General features: G+C 35.2%; 2 protein-coding genes across 3 annotated transcripts in view; both read left to right on the forward strand.

Annotated features, from left to right (window-relative positions):
- The first annotated feature begins 6,198 nt into the window (after positions 1-6,198).
- Positions 6,199-14,861, forward strand: part of LOC103706768 (probable cyclic nucleotide-gated ion channel 20, chloroplastic) — a 51,685-nt gene continuing 43,022 nt past the window's right edge. Inside the window, exons 1-2 of one of the 2 annotated variants that reach the window (XM_039131473.1) lie at positions 6,199-6,348; positions 10,974-11,431. In XM_039131473.1, coding sequence (XP_038987401.1) covers positions 10,991-11,431 — 441 coding nt within the window. In that variant the 5' untranslated portion in view covers positions 6,199-6,348; positions 10,974-10,990. Of the gene's footprint in view, positions 6,349-6,455; positions 6,507-10,973; positions 11,432-14,861 lie in introns of those variants that run through there. The other variant, XM_039131474.1, reaches the window with a different exon arrangement.
- The window catches only part of LOC103706769 (probable cyclic nucleotide-gated ion channel 20, chloroplastic), a 117,879-nt gene continuing 109,269 nt past the window's right edge, over positions 6,252-14,861 (forward strand). Inside the window, exon 1 of the mRNA XM_039131477.1 lies at positions 6,252-6,348. The gene's annotated coding sequence lies outside the window, so the exon portion shown is untranslated. The remainder of the gene's footprint in view (positions 6,349-14,861) is intronic.

Here is a 14,861-nt window from a genome sequence, read left to right on the forward strand (position 1 = left end):
TTAGAACTCTTGCAAGAGTTTAGCTCCCTGTATATTATAATTTTTTTAAAAAAAATTTATATATACTCTGCTAAATATATAAAATTATATAAATATTTTTAAAATTATTATTTATATATATATATTCATAAAATACTTATTTTGTAGGTATATTTTATATATATATATATATATATATATATATATATATATATATATATATATATCTATACTATCTAACATCGTTAAAAAATAAATAGTTTAAATTTGAAATAACTAAAATGCCTCTACTGATAGACACGCAAAAAAAATTATAAGGACACACACAAATAGCAACTTCGCAAAGATATTCATGTAATTTTGCATATTTAGAAGCATATGCATTTAATAAAAATTTAATAAAAATAATCAAAATTTAGTAAAGATAATTCAATTATTCTTAATAAAAAAGATAAAAAATATTAATAATATCATATTGCATGGTCTCGTGTTAATGCCAACTTTTATAGAATAAATTGTATATTGCTTTACAAAATTCTTGCATCAACACATAAACAACTCGACATTTACGAATCACTAAAAATATTTTACTAATCTAAGCATTTATAATTAGTTTAAATTCGATATGCTTTAATCTTTTAAAAATAATGAAGAATATATAGGTATCATAGATTAAATAATGATAATTATATCAAAAATAAATGGAGAATATAATTATCATTGAGATCACCTAATATTTCAACTTGACCAAGTCAAGATATTAACCAAAAAAATTGACAATATGATTTGTTCTTTTTCTGACTTGTTAATCCAACTGAATTTCGAAAGACTTGACAAATCTAGGCAAGTTTGGATCTATTTTTAATATTTTTTAAATGCATACTCTTCTAAATATGAAAAATTACATGAATACTCTTGTAAAGTTGTTATTTATGTTATACCCTTATAATTTTTTGGCATATCTACCCATAAGGGTATGTCAGTCATTTTAATTTTAAGCCATTTATATTTTAACGGCATTAGATAATATAGGTACATATGCAAAAAGAAAGAAAGAAGAAGAATATATATGCAAAATAAGTATTTTATCAGAATATACATGCCAATAGTAATTTTACGAGAGTATTCATGCATTTTCGTATATTTAGGAAGATATACATGCAAAAAAAATTCTAATTTTTAATCCTTGTATCATAAATTATTTGTGGCTAAATTCGATTGTGGGTGTTTTTACCATTATTAGTTGTGAATTAATTCTATTATTATAGTACTGCAATGGTTACAAGGGCTTTGTGTTTACATTTATAATGATAGTTTTAAATTTATAAATTATTAAGTTTGTTAAAAAGTTTTTGTCAAATAATATTATTTTTAAAAAATAACTAAATAAATCTATTTCAAATGTATTTATCACAATAGTCTTGTTCTTGTCACTCGTTAACACGTTGGCATGGAGCCCATGACATCTACGACATTAGCTTCCTTCTTTTATTTTTTGATGGTTGTTTGAAATTGTCAATTTAAGTGTTGTTTGTATCGATCATGTTTTTCTGTAAGACCCAGTAAACTAGATTTATCACAATAGTCTTGTTCATGTCACTAGTTAACACGTTGGCATGGAGCCCATGACATCTACCACATTAGCTTCCTGCTTTTATTTTTTAATGGTTGTTTGAAATTATCAATTTAAGTGTTGTTTGTATCAATCATGTTTTTCCGTAAGACCGAGTAAACTAGGCCCGGGCCCAACAACAAAAAAAAGTCATGTGCATGGGAAGAACAGTCTTCTTCCTCCTCGAGATGGTTGGATGGAATCCGACTATAAGCCAGATTCTAGTTGCAACCAAGCCCATTTAGAGGCCCTCCCCGACTCCTCTCTCACACTCACCAAAGTTTAAGCCTGAACGGAGCTCTTTGCTAGAGATTTTCTTGGTAATTCTTTCTGAACGCCGGTTGCTACTGATGCTATTGTCACTGCCATTTGCCGTCGGAAACCACATAAGGTCCTAGCTAGCTTTGTTCTATCCTTCTCCTCCTTCTTCCAAGCTCCTTAGAGCCTTGATGACAGTCCATGATCACCAGATTTTGGGCAAAAAGGGGATGCTATGCTTCCTCTATTTTCGGAAACCAACCTCTTTCTCTTTCAATTTCGGTTGTATCCGCAGCTGGTGCTTGTTGTCGAGATCCCCCTCCGATTCTCCGTGGTGGCTTATGGCCTTAGTCGGAGTTTCGATCGTCGGGACATCTTGATTCCTTGAGATAAGGGAGTAGAACCCTATTTTAGGAGGATTTTTTCTCGTCACCGACTGCCGGTTGCCATCAGTTATCATCCACAGTGGGTGGCCGTGAGTCCCTGACCCCAAGCACTACTTGCAGTCACCCTCTTTCTTCCTCTTCCTTAATTAGAGAGAGAAGCTTCTTTTCTCTTTCTTTCCCATGCTTTCTCTCTCTTAGTTCTCTCTCTATCTGGACTTTCTCTCTCTAGGGTTGTTGGACCCCGTAAAAATGCTTCTAAGTGATTTTGGATCGGCCTCGATGAATTGTCCCGAATCCAAGGTTATCGGACGGCATGCGAGCCCCCACCTTTGTCCTTGCTAAATACTATTATATTTGATCACCTCCGATCTTTATTGAACCATCTGTGCCATAGTCTGAGCATGATTCGATAAAATCACCTTGATCGAACCGATTGGGATGCCAGACACTCTTGCTTGGTCAGCCTATAAAGATGTTGGAATTTAGAATTTTTATTTTTAAATAATTATGTTAAAATTTTAATAAAAATATAATTTTAGAATATTAGGCTTTGAGAAAAATTTTCGAAATTAATTAGATTTATTAGTTGGATTGCATTCGCAAGGTAAGTAATATAACCCTTTTTTCTAAATATATCGGCAAATTATAAATACTCTCTAAATTAAATTATTCTTGATTTATGAATTTGATTCCTGGTGTTTTATTATTATTTATGCCTTTTTATAGAATATTGTACGATTCTTGGTTGAACGAATTAATTTTGATATGGATTATGTTTGATTGATTTCGATATTGTATCTTACGTTTTGGAATACTGAACATGTTTTGAGAAAAAGAGTTTTGAAACGAAATAGATTTGGACTCACAGTCAAACTATATTTTGATACCCTACCAGTAAGGATTATATGCTGGCATTTCGATACTCTGCCAGTAGGTGTTGTACGTTGGCACTTCAATACCCTATTAGTGGGGGTTGTAACTTGTACGTTGGTATTTCGATACCCTGCTAGTGGGATTTGTATGTTGGTACTTTGATACCCTGCCAGTAGAGGTTGAATATTGGCACTTTAATACCTCGCCATTAGGGGTTGTATCTGGCATTTCAATACCCTAGTGGGAGATGTATATTGGTATTTTAATACCATGCCATTAGGGGAATATGCGGTGGCATTTTGACGTGTGCGACCTCTTGTGGCATGCCCAAAGCAAAGGCTGTGGCGTGGAGCGCTCGCAGCACCATAGAGCGTTCGCATACACCTCCATGCCTTAAAACAAATACCCAAATGCAACATTTTGTTTCATGGCATCATCGGTGGCGACCAAGGGGACCCCACACCACCCGTTTCTATCTTCCCAAGAGCACGTGGAGGCACTGGAATTCTTGCATCCAGTATTGTTTATAGATTCTTTTGGTAAACATGTCACATCCTTCAAGATTGACAGCGGGGTTAGCAATTTTTTTTTATTTTTTATTTTTTTTATTTTTTTTGCTAAAACAGGTGATCCATATTAGTCGGGTACGAATACACCCAGAAACGTCTGCAAACAAAATGTCCCGGAAAGCACCGGATAAATCATCCTCACCAACCCATAGGGTATCTCCCGAGTGGCGAGCCACATATGCCGCCACCCAGTCCGCGGCCCCGTTGGCCTCTCGATATATATGCATAGCCCGAAATGTGTTCCCTCCCCTACTATCGAACGGGGTTAGCACTTCAGCGACCCTGCATTGGTCGCCAAAAGGTTACTTTTTTTAATAATTAAGGTTGTTGGAAGTCTTATTTAGTCAAAATTAAATAAAGTTACCAGCTCAACTTCAGCCGTTGGCGTCCTTGTAAAATAATATTATCTCAAAGCAAAGTAGGAAAGCTACAGAGAAGATGATGATAGAAAATTTTTAAAAAACAGATCCTATAATATAATAACAACTTTGCATGATTACATCTAGAGGCAGCAATCAGACCACGTGAAATTAGATGCAAATCAAGTAAAAAATCTATCATTTAAATATAATTTATTTATTAAATCGTTAAAATCTAAATTTGAATCTGACTTTTTATTAAATAAATAAGTCAATTATAACTCATTTAATAAATAAGTTAAACAAGTTTTATGATATCTTAAATGAATTGAGCGGGTCTTAAATATATTAAGTGGCTCCAATCTAAGGTTAGATGCATCGGCTAAACCTGGCCCCAACTATTTAATAAATAAGTTTAAGTGGGTTAATGTATTTATGACATAAATCCATTTATACAAATCTAAACCCAAAATGGGTTGAATGTAGAATGGGTTAGCATGCCGGATATTAAATTGCCAAACCTAGTTCGAATGCCTAAAACCATACGGACACTAACAATTGCCATCTGCAGTTAGGTGTCAGATGTGGTCAAATCAAGTTTTTGAGTACCCCAATTTGCACACATTAGTCGACTCATTCCGATATTCCGTGCAGGCCGAGAGGAGCTAGCCTCGAGGGAACCCAATAAGTCCACCCCTATATCGAATTGAGAAGCGCCTATTAGATGACCACTTCTTACTCAACGCTCTGCTACATTTATCCAATATACTTTGCTGCATTGAAGGATGGCAATGTCAATGATAGCCTTATCAATAGTATTTGCTTCAACTTTTCTAGCTGAGCTACCAGGATGAGAGAGATCGAATTTGCTCTTTACTTTCCTTCAACAACTCGTGCTCAAGAGGACCATAATAGCCTAGATTCTCCAACTGTAGGGGCTTTCCTTTGTCCCTCAATAGAGGTCCGTCTCCTCATAGGAATACCACTAGGTTTAGGTTGCTTACCTCAATTTGATGATCCTACCTGTGATGGCTTTGGCTTCGAGATGGTAATCTCGAGCCCTTTTATTTCCGTCCAAGGTTTGGAAGACATGGCCCTATTATTGGCTACATCCTCCTTTACATTATCTACCTTTTGCCTTCCGTGTATGCACCACTTGTGTCACCATCATTTTTCAATGCTGTATTTTTTCATTTTTCATCCACAAGATATTTTTTTCATGCCAGATTACCGAGTAGAGAAAATTTGAAATTATCGTTAAGTGATGGAAATGTCCTTACTTTTTCCGTTGAAACCTATAAATGCCCCCTTTTATAGCCATCATGTAAGTGAGTTATAAATGACTAACTTATAAATTAAATAAAAAAATATCATTATTTAAATTGTTTATTAAAAATATTATTAAAATTTTGACAATATTACCATAAACAAGTATCTCTAACCAAACATGGTAATTTTTTCTAGTATCATTTTCTAGATTAATTTTCTACCAATGAAATATGATATTATTTTCTCGTGTAATCATTTTTTTTAGATAAATAATTCATATAAATCATTAGATTACGAACCAAAAGAACTTTGAAAAGGAGGTGACAAACATATTTTAGGAAAGTAATGAAAGTATCTCTTCTTTAATATTTATGAAAAAAAATTTCTACAATCAAACTGCCGGCTTTGTTAGTCAATTCTCGTAGATAGACTTGAAAATATAATTATTTTTTTCCTCATTACATCATTTTAGACAACTCTCGTAGTCACCCATACTTTAATTATAGTCTCTCAAGCAAAAGTCTCCATCTCTCCGAACTTGCTTGCCTTTTCTGTAATTTTTATTTAAAAATTATTTAATCATTTATTTTATGAAAAAAATCAGATGCTTTTGAAATCAATACATATTTCTAGGAACCATGCATTTTATTTTATAAAATAATTAATTTAATCATGGATCAATAAACTATCAACTAAGTAATTTTTTATACAACACTTATATTTTTCCTAAAACTTATTTTTTACTTATCACTTATTTTTCCTAGACCTTCATCCGTCCGCTAACCTCGGTGGGTCCCAGACACAGGTTGGGAAATCCTTTCAATGGTTTGAACCAGTCTTCCAGCGACTACCTGGAAGTCTCCGGCCGGAGTGTGAACGCATTCCGCCATAAATAAGAATCTCCGCGAAGAGTCAAAATCCATGCTCCAAAGTCCAAATACTCAATAATCCCAAGACGAAGCTTCCCCCGGACGCCTTCTCCTCCTACCTGCCGGTCTTTTGGGGAGGCGGTGAAGTTACTGCGATTCGCCAAGAACTCAAAGGTGAGGTTGCCATCTAGTGGAGAACCGTAACGCCCCCTTGGGTTTTTTGTTTATCTTTAGAACTAACTACTACTTCTTGTGTTCTCTGGATTGATGGGGAACTGAAGGAGTTGATAGAGAGTCCCACATCACATATCCCTGTTTTAGATTGTTAGCAGGTTGGTGGTCTTAGTACCGGGATCGACTGTTTGTTGCCACTAATCTTGTGGTTAGAGAAATGAATTTTGTGATCGTATTTTTTGTCAAGAAAGCATCATTCTGGGGATTTTTATTGTTTTTTGGTGGAGTGCATCTGTTCTGGGCCTGAATTAGACGATAAATCTTGTTTGGGTTTTTCTTTTCTTTGATTTAGGCATGTTATTTGGATAATTTATTGGCATTAAAGTGTTTTTTTAGAGGATCTTATGGATTTCTGATGCAACATTTCTGCTGTGGGATGAACATTTTTAACCATTTTATCTCGATTCTTTATATCTTTCTCTTGCCAAAGAAAAGAAAAACCCAAACAAGATTTATCGTCTAATTCAGGCCCAGAACAGATGCACAACACCAAAAAACAATAAAGATCCCCAGAATGATGCTTTCTTGACAGAAAATACGATCAAAAAATTCATTTCTCTAAAACTTTTTTTAACCATTTTATCTCGGTTCTTTATATCTTTCTCTTGCCAAAGAGAACACCTTTTTTTTAATGAAAAAAATGTCGGTCTTTGGTTCAACATATCTGTTCCGTGCATGAGCACTCCTGCACTGAATTTTATCCTCAGTGCTGTATAATTTCTTCATGTTGTTTAAAACGGCACATTCATGCAATAATGTAGGTTGGGTGCAATTGGATGCTGTGGATTATCTGTTTATGTCTTCTTATAAATTCTCTGAGTCGATCATGTTATAGATGCAATTTGTAAGCGGTACTTTTGACCTCATCTGGATTACCGGTAAGTATATAAGCGAACCCACCAGCCAGGTGGCACGAGTGGTCTCGTGCGAATTTCGATAAGGAGACATTTGGCTAGGTGTTATATCTGGGCCAATGGCCAAGTGTTATGAGAGGACTCTGAGATATGAGCAGCCTAACTTGCACCAGCAACTAGGATAATTAGTGCACCATCTGAATTATCAATGAGGATATAAGTGGCCTCACTTGCATTTGCAATGAGAATATATGAGTGGCCTCGAGGGTATGTGTGAAACTTTATAAGATAATATGAAACGATATGAAATATCAGAATTTGATGTATAATGTGTTTGACCGCTTTCTTCTTTACGGAAGGACTTCAATTTCTGGCATTTTAATTTTCAAAGTGATTCAATAAACCTTCATATGACCTTTCAAAAAATAAATGACTTGTGATCTGACGTTGGTTATCTGAACTCTTCTCAGCAATCATGTGCTTTGACTTGTTCACTACATTTGTGTTTTCTTATTGAAACTTTTGATTTCATATTAGTTCAATGAATCGACACTTGGATATTCAGTTATTATTTGATTTGTATTATGATTTAAGAGTATGTGTTTTTTACTTAAATTCTTGATCATTATAGAAGTTTACTTGTCGAGCTTTATGGCTCAATGTTTTAAAATCGGATCGGATAGCGAACTGGCAAGTTATTTGGTTCCCAGGTTGATCGGCCAGTCAGTCCAATCGGTGACATCAGCAGACATCATTATGACGCCATAATTATATTTTATTTTTCAAAAAATTTCTAAAAAATAGGAAACATGGGAGGGGAGAGTAGGAGGGTCCCAACAAATTCCTAATTCCCAGTTCAAGCTATTCATTTCTCCCCCCTTCTCTCTCTCTATAAATCCGTTCTTTCTAAAATGGAGAGTGAGTGGAAACAATACCGATCAAAAACCTCTTTCGCCCATCCTTCCACCATCTGCATGTCGTTTGGCATTGTCTCTGTCATCTTACTTTTCTCTCTTTTTCTAAGATGAACTCTCCCAAAAGGTAGTTAGCCAAGCGATGAGAAGTACTCTCTGTGGTTCTTTTAAAGTGGATGCGTTTTCTACAATTTATATAGAAAAAATTCCACTTATTCCCTTCTAAAAATCAGGGGTGCATATGATTCCTTTAAACCAAGAGCAAGAGGAGATGGATGGTCACCTCATGAACAAAAGGGGAGAGATTAGCTCGAAACCTTTGAAATCTTCAATGATCATTTGGCAGATCTCTTTGTCTCCTGCTACATCGTCTCTAAGCTGTTTGTTTCACCTATTCTTGGATTTAAGAAGAGATGAGGGAGGGGGTAGAGATGGCAACATTTGATGAAGAAAATTTAAGAAAAGGCGAGGGAGATCGTGATGTAGCCACCCCTAGAGTGAGAGATTTTTATCGGGGGAACCTCGCTGGCCGCCGCCCTCCCCCCCACCTCAGCTGCATCGCCCGCTTCCGGCTTCCTATCCTCTCTAGCTCCACTGCCTCCTCCCTCCTCTCCTTCTCCGCCACTCCCCTTGTCCACTGGGAACACCACCTACTTGCCGCCGCTGTAGCTTCTTCTGTCGCCATCGTCACACCCATTTTCTCCCCACCACCCTCAGTTGCCTCCATGATTGTGAGCACTAGCTGTTGGAGATCGACTATGGGGGTCTAGGGGGTATTGTGGTCGAGGACAAGACTGGAGCGGCAGAACCCAAAAAAAATTCAAACATGTAAGAAACATATCGGGCTGGCCGGTTTGACAGTCCGTCCCGTTCTCTTGGGTTCAACCAAGTTTTGACTACTTTTAAATATCCTTTGCACCTGATTGGATAGGTGACTAGTTCCCGGTTCAACCGGTTGAACCAGCCAGCCTAGTCTTTCATATATATATTTTTTCAAAGTGATTTGTGAGAGGCTTGATGGACCTTTTTAAGGAGGTGGAGTCAATATTTACAAGTTGATATTTGGATCTACTAATTTTCAAGGCGACACTAGGAACATAGTTTTGGTGTTGCATTAACATCATTGAAGGTATAGAGTTCTGTGTAATAGAATATGTCTGATTTTTTAACTGGATTTTAGTCGAAGTTTATTATTTATGATAAACTTTAGTCATGATCATATGATTTCTTTGGGGTTGATTTAGTTTGAATGTTTGTTTTAAAAACCCCTCTCCATCAAACATGGATTATGGTTCTAACCGGTCAAGTCAGGAATCTCATGATAGTTTCCCTACTCTTTTCCGTGTTAGAACTCATCACTAGCAATTAAATAAGGAACTTAAATCAAAATCCCCCTTTCTGTCATTAGATATCATATGCGAAGGGTATTGGTGCAAATGGATTGACTTGCATATTGGTTCACTAGCCACCACTTGTGACTATAATTATTCTGCGTGTTTGCTACCATCAACTCGTTTTGAGTTTTTCTACTATTGTGATCAATTGGTGTTTAAACACATTGGATATGTCCCTTGTCTTAATTTAGTAGAGTCCTGGTCATTGCTTGATGCCATATTTTTCATTATTAGAAGTCATCAGCCATCGAATATAAGATACGTGTCTTCTTGAAATTACTTAATACGGAAGGATAATTCTATGAAATAATCCTCTTTGCATTGGGTAAAACTCTTGAATTAACTATAGCGACCTTGATGATTGAAAACATTCATAGTATTACTGCTACTTGAAAAATAATTCTCTGTTATTATCCTTAACATTGCTTATATAGAATCTAACATCCTTAAAGATGATTCACATTTCAAAGCCTTATTGAATAATAAATATGTTGATTTACCAAAAAACTGATGAAGAATCCATAATTCCTTAACACCTAAGAATACTATGATACCAAACTTCCTGAAAATTGTGACACATTCATATTACTTTTGAGCCCTGTAATATGTTGTTTGCGATATTTAGATAGGGCAATGACCCTTGGGCTGTATATGGCTTATCAAGGGTTTTCTGACAATATATAATAATGATAAGAACCTTGATAAGCAATGCTATTTACTCCATGCTGCCTCAGGTCAAGACAGTAGGATGAGTAGAAAAAGAAGAGGAGAAAGGAGAGAACAAAGAACAGAGAGAGGAAGTGAGAAAAAACAAATGGAAATAAATTGAGAACAGGAAAGAGGTCTAAGGCTTTAATCCAGGTCCTAATCCCTTTTCAATTACAATATTTAGATTATACGCCATAAACTGAATCAAAGATGAAAGTACCTCTAAGTGGGGTTGATCATCTACGCACCTCTTACAAATAAGGCTCAGTAAACAAGGCCAAAGCTGCCACTGAGGTGGTAGCCCAATGGGAGCGTGGCCTTACTTCCAACTAAGTGGTTCCGAGTTCGAAACGCATGGGCGTCGATTAAATTGTGGAGACCGGATGCTCCCTGCTCGGACACGGGATCTGGAAGGGCGTATCGCTCTGTTGGTAGCCTCGGTGGTGCCGGGTGGGGGCTGCTATGCGGGGGTGGGCTTGTCCCTTCCTCCCTCCTTCCCCTTTTTCAAAGCAAAAAAAAAAAAAAGAAAAAGAAAAAAAAAGAAGAAAAAAAACAAGGCCAAAGCTCATAAACTAAGTTGCAATAAAGGAATGACATGCTCTTAAAGCTTCAACGTGAGATATAAGAATTTTACATATAAGATTTTAACCTACTCTTGTTTATTGGATGCATTATTTATATGCTCTCTGTTGCAGGTCTACATCTTGTATAAATGGCTGACCAAGACAAAGATCATATCCCCATGCTCTCAAAAGATATCAAGCTACAGAAAATCACTGCCAGGAGTGCATCAATGTCCATGCCCCCAAATGTGTCCTATGAAAGTGAAGATACTTTTATATCTCATACTGGTCCTTTGCGCATCCAAAGGACGACACAATTTGCACCTACAAGTGGTCCTTTATGTGGCAATCAGAAGGTAGATGAGGTTCCTTGGCTTAAACATGGCAAGCAACACGCTAAAATACATGCAGTCATGCCAGAAGTAATGGGTCAAAATGGCTGGTCAGACAATAACCATCATACAAAAAATGAGCACTTGTTGAAGTCTGGGCCTCTTGGGTTATGCAATGACCCTGACTGCACTGATTGTCCTGCAGCTTATAAAACCAAAAGGAGTTATTATAAAAACTCGGTTTCTCTTGATAGTAAGGTGGGTTTTCCCCTTCATCAACATTTGTTTTAGTTTCTTTTTAGTTGTTTTTTGTTTCACTGATCTCGTGAAGTCATTATGGTACTTGAATAATGCTCAATATTTACATTGCTAGTATGTATTACTAAGATATATGCATGTAGATGTACATACAGACAGATATAGATATATGCATTTATATGTACATGTACACACACACATATATATACACACACATTTGCCGTTTCTGTATTATAATAATGCCTCAAGAGGCAGGGCATGTCTATACTGCCAACTTGAGTTTTTATATGTACCTGTGCCCACAAAAGAGACAAATATAAGCAACAAAAGCCTACAATAACTTGGCTTTGTGTAACTACTTGTTAAACATTTATTTCAAATGCCAACTTTCTAAGAAAACAATATAAATCGTAATTGGCAGTAAGTTTTAAATGAAGATGACAAGAACTACCTCATATTAACTTTTTTGCATAATGAAGCTTGCTGATGGATGTTGCCTGCTTATCTGAAATATGAAAGAGAATGCTCACAGAAAATAGGAAGTTGTATATATATGCACTTGAATGGAGTATGTTATAGAGATTAAAAGGTATCTTTTACATGCTATGGAAGAATGGTAGCTAGTTTAGACAGAACATTGAGGTATGTTTGAAGAACATAACTACCAGCAACATAAATTAGTTTTTCTTTTGTTAGCATGTAGGTTTTCCATTACCATGGCCTAAATGCAGGAGTTGTGATAAGCTGTAATTTTTATGTCTGTTATAAATGGAATGATAACTAATATTCAAGTTAAGCTCCCATTATAAGAACTATCTGTGAAGGATTATTGCGAACAACAAGTGTGAATCACATCGAGTACTATTTCAGAATCAATAAAGAATTTTATACAATAAGTATCAATAACTTAATTCAACAAATTAAAAACATGCACAATGGTTTGAGTTGGAATTAGTGTGGAAATTTGGTTTTCATTTAAATAAATGCCACTTTCATAAAAATTTTCAAGAACAGCAACTAAAACCATCAAGGCCTTCCCAGCAAGATAGGATAGGTTATGCACTTCAAAAATTAAGGATGTTTCAAGAAACTATTTGACACCATTAATGTGATGGTAATTAACCTGATGTAAGCCCTCCCAGTGCTCCCACAAATTCTACAAAATTGTATGTGACTATTGGTCGGTGGATAATGCTTCCTGGTCTATCAACTTTGATGATTAAGATTTCAAATCTTCAAACGATTATTTTCTTTTATGTTAATTTGATCCATCGAATTAAGCCTCTACAAGACCAACCTTTTTTACTCTTTTTTTATAAGATGGTTGATGGATTGGCAAATTTAAAGAAAAATTGTGTTGGCGACTAACATTTGCCACGACAAGTTCATCACAGTAGGCTGACAGTTTGGTTTTACCACGACCGTGGCATACGTATGGAAATGATGTTATCAGTAAATGTTAGTAAGGGTCTAACTGGTTAACCTTCTAAAATCATATCTCTAAAGAACTAGAGTAGGGTTTCGAGTCAACACGAGTTTTAGGTTTTTGCCTGCACCCATGTACGAAGAGTGTTGTAATCTATATTATTTGGACACTCCATTCTTAAGATGTATGGGAGTATCGACGCTTCTAGACATAGACATGGCATGACCCAACACAACATGGTCGGACACTCCAGTTTGAAGTGTTTTGCTAATGTCAGCAAAAAGTGTCGAATGATTTGCATTTTTTAAGAGTATCATGTAGGTGACTTAGTTTAAGTGCTGGTCACTTTAAATGAAGTATACTTAAATTTTTTTTGGACACTTGAAGCGAAGTCCCCTTATATTCTTATATAAAACTATAAATATTATTTGCACATTTAAAGCAAAGTGTAATTATATTTTTAATATAAAGTTATTACAGTTGTATGAACAAATTTAAATGTATCTATCTATCATGTCAAGCTTCTCTCTCTCTCTCTCTCTCTCTCTCTCTCTCTCTCTCTCTCTTTTTTGAATAAGCATCAAAACATGCAAACACGTGTCTATAGGTATGCACACACACATATGTATGCTATGTAATAGTTTTTTTTGGACACTTGATGCAAAGTGCCCTTATATTTTTATATAAAACTATAAATATTACATGCACATTTAAAGCAAAGTGTAATTATATTTTTAATATAAAATTATTACAGTTATATGAACATTTTAAGCTAACCGTCGTTATGTTTCAAATTTAAATGTATCTATCTATCATGTCAAGCTTCTCTCTCTCTCTCTCTCTTTTTGGAATAAGCATCAAAATATGCAAACACGTGTCTATACGTATACACACACACATATATGTATGTTATGTAATAGTTGTCCACACCACACATACAGACATATGTGCATATATATATTTGTACATATATATATAATTGTACATACATATATATATGTGTATATATGTACATACATTATACACACACACACGTATATGCATATATAAATACACATACTTTCTCTCTCACACTCACATATATACCTATATATACATATTTATACACATATACACACACATATATATATATGCATATATATACATATATACATATACATATACATACATATATATTCATATATACATATACATACATATATATTCATATATACATATATATATATATATATTATGTGTATATATATATATGTATGTATATATTCATATATATATGTATGTATATACACACACACACACCATGTACTTAGATATTTGGCAGCCTGGTCATGGTATTCTGGATGGTTTATGACAACCGCTTTTTGGACTTGAAGCAGATCTTTAGTTGGACTAAAACAAAAAATAATTGAGGGGGCAATTTTTGTGCTTGCTTTGTGTGGTTTTAAAGGCAATATTCTAGAAACCTACTATTGCACAAATTGATTTAGACCTCAGGGGCCATTACATAGGGCACATATATCCACAGCCACTGATCCCATCAATTGTAGATGCAAGGAGACAACTTGCTTACAAAAGATGAGTTCAATTACCTTCACAATGTTATTAAAAGATGGCAAAATAATCAATAAAGTCCATTAGTGGTTATCACACAGCCTTTCATCTTTGGAATTTATATTTGCCTTGTTCCTAAGATGAGTTTGTTTACAAGGAACCTGAGAGATCATCTTCACAGAGAGACAATTTTTAATATACATTAAAATAATTCAAAACTCAACAGGCAGCTCTAACTCCATGAAATTTGTGATTCGGTTGCTTACGTAGAGAGTTCCCTTAATATGCATGTTGGTTTTAAAATACCAGAAAGTTATGTTGATTATGATAAAATTTTAGGCATATTGGTGTGGTGCATGGTATGCCGTACCACACCGGATGGTACCGGATGTACCATACCATACCGGTTCGGTATTCGTACCAGTACGGATAGCGTACCAACCCTCGATATGC

This window comes from Phoenix dactylifera, chromosome 11 (genome assembly GCF_009389715.1).
Source record: "Phoenix dactylifera cultivar Barhee BC4 chromosome 11, palm_55x_up_171113_PBpolish2nd_filt_p, whole genome shotgun sequence".
NCBI lineage: Eukaryota > Viridiplantae > Streptophyta > Magnoliopsida > Arecales > Arecaceae > Phoenix > Phoenix dactylifera.